Source organism: Capsicum annuum, chromosome 3 (genome assembly GCF_002878395.1).
Source record: "Capsicum annuum cultivar UCD-10X-F1 chromosome 3, UCD10Xv1.1, whole genome shotgun sequence".
In the NCBI taxonomy this organism is placed as follows: domain Eukaryota; kingdom Viridiplantae; phylum Streptophyta; class Magnoliopsida; order Solanales; family Solanaceae; genus Capsicum; species Capsicum annuum.
The window spans coordinates 24,285,918-24,297,155 of NC_061113.1; the positions used below are offsets into that span (position 1 = coordinate 24,285,918).

General features: G+C 38.2%; 1 protein-coding gene across 7 annotated transcripts; it reads right to left on the reverse strand.

The window, feature by feature from the left end:
- Positions 1 to 3,436: 3,436 nt before the first annotated feature.
- Positions 3,437 to 10,721, reverse strand: LOC107865522 (probable linoleate 9S-lipoxygenase 5). Of its 7 annotated transcripts, none has more exons than XM_047407918.1 (11): positions 10,502 to 10,721; positions 8,679 to 8,788; positions 8,325 to 8,558; positions 6,894 to 7,183; positions 6,262 to 6,502; positions 5,783 to 6,118; positions 5,576 to 5,661; positions 5,386 to 5,493; positions 4,934 to 5,238; positions 4,579 to 4,842; positions 3,437 to 4,503 (listed from the first exon to the last, which is right to left on the reverse strand). In XM_047407918.1, exons 3-11 carry the CDS (start codon positions 8,554 to 8,556, stop codon positions 3,735 to 3,737), a joined length of 2,631 nt encoding a protein of 876 aa, XP_047263874.1. In that variant the 5' UTR covers positions 8,557 to 8,558; positions 8,679 to 8,788; positions 10,502 to 10,721; the 3' UTR covers positions 3,437 to 3,734.
- Positions 10,722 to 11,238: the final 517 nt, after the last annotated feature.

The following is an 11,238-nucleotide window of genomic DNA, read 5'->3' on the forward strand; positions in this document are numbered from 1 at the left end:
TAAGCAACAACTCATGAATTTTGGTATAGATGTTGGTTGTGTTCCTATTTTTTGTGATAATACCAGTGCTATTAACATAGCTACAAATCCTGTTCAACATAAGAGAACCAAACATATTGCTATTAGGCATCACTTTCTTAGAGATAATGTTGAAAAAGGTCATATATCCATTATGTTTTGTTCTACTGAGGAACAGATTGCTGACATTTTCACTAAGGCCTTGAGTAGAGAACACTTTGAAAAAAATAGGTTATTCTTGGGGATGATTAAAATTGCATAAGTCTCCCTCAATGATTGACTAGAATAAGTTGATTTTACAAATGATTTTTGATCAATTCAGTCTCACACATTAAGTTGTGTATCCTAAGTCCAAGATTTTAGAGTATGGTTGATTAACATGTGTGTGTTGATTTTGCAGAAAGCCTTGATTACCGAAGCAATCTTTTCTATTTTGTCATTCAGGTATGCTTATTATTACTTCAAAGTAGCTTAAAGAGAAACAAGTTGTTTTCCTGGTTCCCTATTGGTCCATTTAAACCGCCAAAATACAAAGAGTCCCTTCTCTATCAAAAAGCTGCCACTTTCTTTCCCATTAGGACTGAAACATTTATCATTACGCTCTGCCAAATACAGTCCCTCACCTCTTAAAATTCCTCATCCTTTTTCTCTTAAATACGTTTTTGATTGTCTTGTTTCTACACTAAAAATTCTCTGCACCTTCTTCATGCTCAAGAATACCTTCTTGATTCAACAATAGTATCATCTTCTTCATCTTCTTCTTTCTCCTTCACTGAATTTGTTCCAAATCCTTTCACTGCGCTTATCCTTCATCCAAACATCACCTTACCTCCCTTTATTCCTCCTTCACTCTTTTAGAAATTCACCGATTTTGCTGCTTTCAGAAATTTCCCAAACCCTTTTGCCTAAATTTCTTCACCTTTTCCATTCTCTTCGAAACCCTTCCTTCCTCCTCCTATTCCACTCTAAATTATTGAAGATGATGATAATCTTAGTGACAGATATGACCTCCCTATTGCAGAGTTAATCCCCAGAAGGTCAAAGTCCAAGCTCCCAAGAAAACCTCATTCCATTCTGGTCACTGTTCACAATACTGCCCCTCTAGAGCCTTCTTCAAATGTAGCTATACCTCGCATTCCTCACACTTGAGGAAGAAAATAACGAGAAGATGCATTCTTGGCTGAGGCTCTTCGAGCCAGCAAAAAGAAACGTGTGGCTACATCTGATTCCACCCCGCTTCGTGCATCTTCTCCTGATCTTCTACTTCGATCTGTCAGAAAGACAAAAACTATCATAGCCAAAGTTCCAAAACCCTCGTTGCCCATGAAATCCTCTTCTAAACCTACTCAAAAGGCCTCTTCCTCTTCAAAATTCCTTCTATTGTCAAAGGATCCTCCTCCTCAAAAGTTTCCCCTCCCAAGCCTTCTACTCGTCTCAAGAAACAGGTTACCCCACCTGTTCCTTCTGACTCATCTAACTATGACTTTACTCCAGATGCTACTGATGAGTTGGAACCTGAGTTTGAAGTTCCCCACTTATCTTCTCATCAGGATACTCCTGAGGCTCACCATCTTCACTTTCAAAAGAGGAAATTAGCTAGAGGAAGGGTTGTTAGTGGTTTTGGGGGGCCTGATATGCAAGTGTTACTTGAAAAATTGGAGTTTCAAGGTTGGTCACATTTATTTCTTTAGGGTGATCTTCAGCGTAGATTTGCTAAATCTGAAGTGTATGAGTTTAATACGAATGGGGTGGAAATTGGTGAGTTGTTCTCCACCACTGTCAGAAAGGTTACCATGAACCTTTATGTTGCTGACATTGCTAGGATTTTACGTATTCCCTCTAGGGGAAGGGGTCACTATGTCAAGGGTGCCTGGACTCCTCTGGATAGTCTTGCTTCGGCCCTCGACATATGTAGAAAGTTTTCTGGAAATTCTAACTTGCTCCACCATAAAAGAATCCTTAAGAGGGAGATGTCCCCATTACATCATCTCTATTTTGATTTGGTCCATAAAATAATTATCCCTAGGAAGGAGAGACGGTGTGTGGCTAGTTTTCTTGATCTTACACTCATGGAACTGTTGGATACTGAAGTAAGAATTGATCTGCCTCGACTCATACTAAAGCATATGCAAAGGGTTTTACTTAAGGAAGTGAATGGACATGCTTTACCTTATCAATTCTGGCTCACCCCCATAGTTGAGGACTTTGGTGTTTCTGTTCAAGTGTGGTCTTCACAGACTACCAAAGATATCATAGGGCATGTGAATCATATGATGCTACCTGTTTCCATGAAGAGTGCTGATAATCCGATGCAAAGATTGAGAAATTCACTGGCTGAGAAACAAGCTGAGGTGGAAATTGCTCAGGCAGCTTTGGAGGCTGCACAGCCTGCTCACAGAGAAGAAAAAGGCATCCTTCATGCTCAAATTGCTTCCCTTAATTCCTTGTTGGAAAAAGAGAGCTGAAAATGCAAATGTTATTAGGAAACTCATCTCTCTTATTCCCTCCTCTTCCTCTACTTAGTCTCTTCACAGATATCTTAAGCCTATCTCCTTTTGTTCTTTTTCCTGACAGCTTGTTCTCCCTTAGTTTAATTTTTGGTATATGTTGTCATCTCTGCAAATGAATGAAATGGGCTTAGTTGTTCTACTGTTTTCTGTTCCTGCTTTATCATATTGCATTCATGTTCCCTTCTCAAACACTTATCACTTCGGTAAAGTGGAAGAAAAATGCAATATTCAGAAGTTGAGTTGATCTAGAAGTCCAATAATGAGAAGAGTTCTACAAGGATAAAGGATAGAGCAAAAGAGTCTTATTCAACCAGAGGAGGAGAAACGGCTACAACAAGGAGTGAAGTTACTTGATAGAAGAGAAAAGAAGAAAGAAGCAGAAATTAACAAGGACTCTATCACAGGAGTAATTATCAGGGTGCATACATACAACAAAGCACGATCAAGTAATTCACTCAATGCACTGAAAAGAAAATCAACAATCAGCATAACAGTTCACATACTTGAAGAAGAACCTGGTCCCTTACTTAGCAAGCCGTAGACTGTGTAGTAGGTAGGTTCTTTGTGTTGTAATGAGTCATTGTTCTAGTATCAGTGATCTATAAACTGAGTTAGGAATTGTGTCTTCAAGTTGGGAACTCGAAGACTTGGGAACAATTGTCTTGAGAAGATTTGTGTTTTTGTAGGGATAGGAGTTAGAAGTTTTAATTCCTAGTTAACAAAAAGTCTTGTATTTATGTTGATTGTTGAGGCTCAAGTATTATAATGAAGTTGGGGTTAAATCCTGTAGAGGTACAAGTCGTGGTTTTTTACACCTTTCTTGAGCCGGGTGTTTTCCACGTAAAAACATTGTGTTCAGTATTTACTTTTGTGAACCACATTTACTTGTTCCACAGATACGCAATTAGTAGGGCTCATACTCTAACAGTTATACTTAGAACAATTGGCAAATGTTACAATGTTGTGATGTGTTTGACATATCCAGGGATGCGCTTTCCTTTTCCCTTGTTGGGCGTCTAGTCATGAAATGGGGGAATTTTCTATATTGTACAAACACACACTAACAATGGACTTTGAACAAATATTGACAACAAAATGGATGTACACACTATGTGTTGCAACTCTTGCTTAAGTTTTGGTGATTCCGGATTTTGCTGAAGAGGGGCTGCAAAAGTTACGATATCAGGCTATCTGTGCTGTAGAACGTCAAATTGAGACACTATTAGGAATTCCTTTTACTGTAAGTCCGCTTTCACTGTTGTCACCTGAGGCATTGGGGTATAGCAACATATAGGGCACCTTTACTGGTCCATTGCGATTCTTCCATCTGCTGTCATTGTTCCTTTCCACTATCTTTTTCTCAACGTCTACTAATCTGTCATGGAATCTTTGAAATGATTGTCGTGGTTGAATATCTGAAGTCCACTCTGGATTATCTCTCTGTCCCAGATATATCTCGTCTGAAGAATGTCGTGACAATATTTCTATTAATGAAACACCTAGCAGAGTTTGAAACTGGGCTGTGATCGTCTTTAGGTAGGCAAGGTCAGGATTTGACTCAAGTTCAGCATACTCAGCGGTGCCTGGCTCAGGCATAAATCGCCGGCTTACTGTTGGGCGATTTGGGAGGTAACCAGCATAAGGATATTGCCCGAAGTTGACAGCTGCGTGAAGAGCAGAAGCTGTCCATATGATAATTGTGCATGCTTGGACGAGTTCAGCTCGTGTCTGCATTTGAGGCCACCATGGTTCATCTTTCAAGTCACCATGACCTTCATCGCGAACTTCCTTCCACCATGACTGGAGTTCAGAGTCACCTCGGATCATGTCATCTGTTGAGTAATAGAATGAACAGTAGTCGTCAACCCAAGCTTCGATTGCTTCCCAGATCTCAAGCCCATCTACAGCATAAGGGTAATCTTCAATTAGAAGTTTAAGGCCATAGGGCTGGCTTGAGTCCGGCACTGCTACTCCTCTGTGACAAAGAAAGTGCGAGTGTTAGATTTTGGTCAAGATTGATACTGAGATAAATCGAAAATTTTGGACACACCTCTTAAGCAGATCAGCAGGAAGTCCTTGCTCGGTGAAGACCCAGTTCCTATAAACAATAGATGACATTTCCATGGCATATTTCGCTGGAAATACTGTCCGCTCAAGTATTCCACCTGCATTAATGAGTATCTGCCGAGCCAAAGCATTTATATACATGGTATCACGGAAGTGAGGTTGTAAAAGCTTGAATATTGGATGAAGTACACTCAGCTGTCTATTTGTAGCTATCACAAATGGCTCTATTACTGCGTGAGTATTTAACCTGCACGTTGAGATGAAGTTAATGAACTAAACTTATTTGGAATACCACCAAATATTTTCATCTTTGCATCTACTTTTTCTAAGAAGCTTACCAATGACTGATAAGCTGATGATAGCCAGAATCATTTACAGCGGCATAAGCTTTGGCCAGCTGCCAGACAGTGCCTTCAACACCCTCATCAGCTGGTGTAAATACAAGGCTGGTGGCACCATGTTTATCTCCTTGTGGATGAGGTAAGCTCAACTCAATTGCAAGTGGCTTCAATGTTCCATTATCTTGAAGAAAAAGAAGAGTCCTACTGGCATAAGTCTTTGTTTTTGTTGTATTAATCCGTCTGAGGTAAGGCATCAATGCATCATGATGGTCTAAAATGAACAGCTTATTATACTCAATTGCCTGCATTCACAAGTTCAGATAATCTTTACTATATTATCTTAGACAAGAGTCGAGTTATTTCAGGAAATAAATAAGGCCTTAGTTATTCTTTTCCGTGGCTTCTTCAGTATATTAAGGTACCATGAGGAAAATAGTTCAGGAATTTACTTCATCTACGGTTAGTCCATCCAGATTTTTCTCTATGTGCTCCCTTGTGATTGAACTGGTCTGATTACCATATACTTTAGGATCCAACTTGCTAGCCGGGGGGAATTCCTGATAAGCATTTTATGGGTTAGAAACATGCATGAGAGCAACGATCATTAAACCAACTAGTAAGGTGAATCTCGTTTGATACCTGAAGACGTCGAATGATAACAGGGTTGACTCCAGCTAGCATTTCCCTTCCAAACTCTTCATCTGTCCTCCAGGCAGACCTATCAGCTGCAGTAATTTAAAAAAGATCCTCATAATCAGTTTTCAGTTTATGATGCAAGATCTAACACCTCAGGAAGTATCGATTATCTAAATAATTGGAAGAGTAAGCCTGAGAACCCTTCGGTACCTTTGATTACATCAGGCATCGGAAATTTGAGAGGTGGTTCACCATCTGAGCGAATTAGTTCTTTGAGCATCTCCCATGGGATGCATTGCCTGAGTTTGTTTAAATGATGGTCAGGCAGCTTAATCCCACCTTCATAGAGCTTGAGTACGTCTTCAAAGCTATCAAACTCGTCGATGGTTTTGTCAAATAAAGCAACAATCTCAGGAATGAGGACCTGACCCAAAGATTTAAGAGCATATGCAAGAAAATCCGAAAGCTTCACATGAGTGAAACGCTCATCTCGTGGAACATAAATGTTCAAACCTAAAGGTGGCAACTGGCTCTCTGAGTTAAGATCTGCAAAGCCAACACAAATAGCTGCTGCTTATTATCCATATTACTTCACTGGTCTTTAGTTCACTTCTTTCGAATAAAGTTTCTACAGCAATGCAAAGTCATAACATTCTAATAGGAAGACTTAAATTTATATGTGATCTAACCTGTTTTAGTTGCTCGACGGCTTGTCCTGCCTCTGCGAGGATATGGGTATTCCTTCGACCCACCAAGCACAGGCCGAACATATTCTGGCCCCTTATCTGGAAATCCAAGATCATTGTAGAATGCATAATCATACACTCTGTCCCACTCCTTGAGCATGCCTGAACCGCTTCCACGAAGACTAAGAAGCTCCTCTTCCCTGTATGGTCGAAGGGGCTCTGGTGTGTTGCTTGGCAGGTATGTCTGGAAAACCAGCAAATTTGATTTCAGCATATCTTACCATATAGAGAACTACCAACTGTATACAACTGTTCAGTTATCATTTCTAGAAAAACTCCGAGTTTCAGGATGTCACTGTGTAGCCTTCGAAATGGCTGTTCACTTGTCATAATTTAGTCAGTTAAAGGATTTTCGTAACTGTTGTCTATTTAGAACAAGATTGAACCTTTTGGGATCTTAAAGAGGACCCGAAGAGAATGCCCCGAAATAATATACATGTAAATTTCACAAAGTTTCATCAGTATGTCCGGCTGTTGCTAACAAACATAAGTGCAACTGTGAGGCCTGAACCTCAATGCTGCTTCCAATTTTTGATGTAATTTGCTCTGCTTTGCTACTTTAATGTTAGAGATACCTTGTTTGCAAAAAATACACGATTGTATTTGTAGCGATGTGCTGGATACACCCATGAATTGCACACAAAATGAAGTTGACCATGTCCAGGAACATCTTCCAAAACGACTGTCCTGAGGTAAAGCTGGCTGTGGTGATAGTTCTTGATTATGAAAGCTCCAGGAAATCCCATGGACTCATCCCAGTCAAATGTCACATTAAATGTAGCATCTCCCGCTGATATTGACGTCAATGTGGACACCCAATTTTCCATGAATGCTGGTTTTCCCAGCTTCCCTTTACATCCATTTCCTACAAAATGTAAACACCAAGTTGAATATTAGCTAGAGTCCAACTCTTTTTGCTTCATTTCAGAACGGAGGTACGATTATCCCAGTGGACCTTCCCTTTTCTATCCTTATTTACGGATTGGAAACTGAATTTTAGTAAATTTTGATGTTTTGACTAACTTATGAAGGGGCAACGCAGAAGGATTGAGTAAACAAGAGGAAAAGTTTTACTTTTTGGGTGTTTTTGCACTGTTTAGATATCAATTAAGGTTACATCCTTTTAATTGAAGCTTTTAGATGAGGTGGTCACACCATTCAACACGACATTAGTGCTTTCAAGAGACTTTTTTTTTCCAGTCTCATGATTATCCAAAATACAAAATATTTTCACGTGCTTGGTCTAAGAAAAAGACTCGCAAGTTAGAGGGCATGCTTTAGGCAACAACAACATACCTGGTGTAATCCCACAAGTGGGGTCTTGGGAGGGTAGTGTGTACGCAGACCTTACCCCTATCTCGTAAAGATAGAGAGGTTGTTTCCCGATGGACCCTCGGCATAAATAAACAAAGGGTACCCTCTCTAGTTGTTTAAGTTTTAAATAAGGTAGTTACACAAATTCAACAGCTACAAAATTTGGGAGGAAAGATCAAAAAACAGCAGGTCAGACACATTCAGAGAATTGAACTAGGATCAACTTAAATTGAACTAGGATCAACTTAACTTGAATCATCAATATTTTTACCATAAAGCATATGGAAAATCCAAAACAGACTCCATCTTTTGCTACTTGGTTTAGTCATTGAAAGGGGATACTGAAGTTGGCTGAAAGAATGATCAGTGTTAATTATTACACTCTCCGTTTCAATTTGTTTTGTCTTACTCTTTGTAATATCTCTTTCCTTTTTTGAAACTATTAAAATTCCATCATTCCACATGTCATGTTTAAGACCGCAAGATTAAATGCATTTTGGTACAATTTACGTAGCTTTAGTATAAGACAACAAGATTCAAAGGTCTTTTTTACTTTCTTACGCTCCGTGTCAACTCAAAACCAGACAAACAAATTGAAATGGATGGAGTAATTAGCTATCCATATCCTTACATCATAACCAATCCTAAACCTTTTGTTGGCAGAAAAGTAGAGCAAAAGAACAAGGAGATACCAGGTTCTGCATGGTCTACACTGATCAGCTGCAGGGAGACACCTTTACCGAATACTTCATGAACTCGATCAAGAAACGAAGCACCAACGTCCGTCAAGTCTAAGACATTCTTCTTCATCAATACAACTGTCCCTCTAACCTTCTTCCCATTGGTATGATTATTGTTGCAGTTGTTCTCATCTGTAGTGTCATGGTTCCTACCACAAACCACATTAAGCAATTTCTCCAGCATCTCTGTAGAACATAATGGAAAGACCCCCATTGAGTAAAATTTGAAAAGTCAGAATAGAAATCTTTTGAGTTAAAATGAAGGGATAAATATAAGTATTTATAAAGGGCAAGGTATCACCTTACTTCCAATTTGAGTTACTTTAGCTGTGGTGGACTTGGCAATATGTATATGTTCACAACTTCTTGACCAAGAATTTGATATTCTTCTACCACCAACTTGTACACTTCTTATACTAGTCATACATGGAAATACTAGTATAAGAAAGGTGTGAATCTTTAATAAAAGAAAAGTTAAAAGAACTTATTCCATCTTGGCAAATCCACATCTGGCATTTTGATTAAAAATATTATCATGTTGATCTCACAAATAATATTGATATACTTTGTATAACCTAAAAGCTTAGTCCATTCCATGTCTTCTCCATGGGAACTAAATTAATTACTTTAGATTTTCTCCTTTGCCTTATTAAGATGTATTTCTCTATATTCTTGGTCCTTGTTTCCCACTTCTGATTCAATCAGTTGAGAAATGAAACAGAAGTAATATAATAAAAGTGAGAATAGTTACAAAATTTAATATGATTTAACAGCAGAAACTTTACGACTTAAAAGGTTGTCCTGTGCAGTAAAGCTTTTGCTATGCATGAGGTTCTAAAAAGGGCCGGAGCACAACTTGACCAATAGAAACTTTACAACTTAAAAGGTTGTCCCGTGCAGTAGAGCTCCTGCTATGCATGAGGTTCTAAAAAGGGCCGGAGCACAACTTGACCAATAGAAACTTTACAACTTAAAAGGGCAACCCGGTGTACTAAAACTCTTGCTATGAATGGAGTCTGGGAAGGACCGTACCACAAAAATCTATGGTACGCAGCATTACCTTGCATCTTTACCAAATGATGATTCCACAGCTTGAAACCGTGACCTCCTAGTCACCTAACAACAACTTTACCAGTTACTCCCCTTCTAGCAAATCGAAACGGAGCGAGTATCATGCTGATCTCACAAATAATATTGGCATATCTTGTACATAATACTATAAGCTTAGTTCAACCCATGTATTTTCCATGGGAACTATCTTAATTGCTTTGAATTTTCTTCTTTGCCCTGTTATGTCTATATTCTTGGTCTTCTTATCCTTGTTTCCACTTCTCTATCACTCACTGAAAGTGATGATAACTAGTTGAGAGATGGAACAGAGACATAATCAAAGTGAGAACAGTTAACAAAATTTAATGTGATGGATCAGCAGAAACTTTACAACTTAAAACGTCAGTCCGGTACATTAAAACTCTCATTCTGTGCGGGATTCGAAGAAAGGTCGGACCACAACTTGACCAATTGAAATTTTACAACTTAAAAGGACAGCTCAGTGCACTCACTCCCTCTATGCACGAGTCCGTAAAAGGGTCAAACCATAACTTGACCAATAAAAACCTTACAAATTAAAATAACAATTCAGTACACTAGAATTCTCGCTATTACTGTGCACAAGATTTAAAAAAAAAGGGTCAAACCATAACTTAGACCAATAGCAACTTTACAACTTGACCAATAGAAATGTTTGAAGGGCATAATGCAAAGAATCTTGACAGGAGAAGAAAGGTAAAAGGGCACCACAACCCACTAAGGTCCCAACACCCACCCCCTCAAACCACCCCACCACCCTACTCCACTCCAAGGTCTCAGAAAAGGGCCACACGTTAGGTTGTTAAAAGAATGAACAAATCCCCTCTAGGTGGTGGGTATAGGGGAGTTGGGGTATGTAAGTAAAGCAGATATTGTACTCTCTCTTATGCAAGTGATGGTCTAAAATTATTCTTTTTATAAATTATTTTATTAAGAATAAAATAAAAATTTTAGAGTAAATTATTTTGTCATTAAAGTAAACTGATATTCATTTTGAAACGAACTAAAAAAAAACGTGAAGTAGGGAGTTAATTACTAACCTTTAGAATGTGAGAACATGCAGCTGTCAACATAGTGAATGTCATCAAATCTGGTGCTAGCAAGGAAATTTCATAAAGATAGAAAAGAAAATGATAGTTGTCGGGAAAAAAAAGTGATTTACCGGCCAACTAATTACAGTTTCCCGCGGCGTTGGACAAAGGGTGCACGTGGTTACGATGGTTGGTTAATTGGAAAATGTGGATTATTCTCTTTGGAAATATTTAAAGTTTAAACTACCATTTAACAAATTTTCCTTATCAAATCTAGCTGGAAAGTGATGAAGCACGTCAGAGAAGTTAGATTTACTACTATAATTTTTCGTTTAAAACTTTACTCTCTTTGTTTTCCCTTCGTTTCAAAAAAGAATGATTTTTTTTTGTAATACTTTAATTTTAATTTTATACATGACATATTTAGGATCACAAGATTAAAGAGCATTTTAGTATATTTAATACAACTTTAATTTAAGTCCACAAGATTCAAAAGTCTTCTTTATTTTCTTAAATTTTATGTCAAATCAAAGTGAGTCATTTTTTTTAAAACGAAGGTAGTAACACTTTTGAAATGAATATGTATTAAAGAAAGCTACACTATGATACCACATTTAGTAATATCATGTGCAATAATTTTTTTTTATATATAGTTATGGTGTTCAGATCAACTTTCTTATGCCTCGATTAATTCACATGATATCTGTTGCATTCCACTTTGATAATAGGTGCCACCTCCCTCCAAC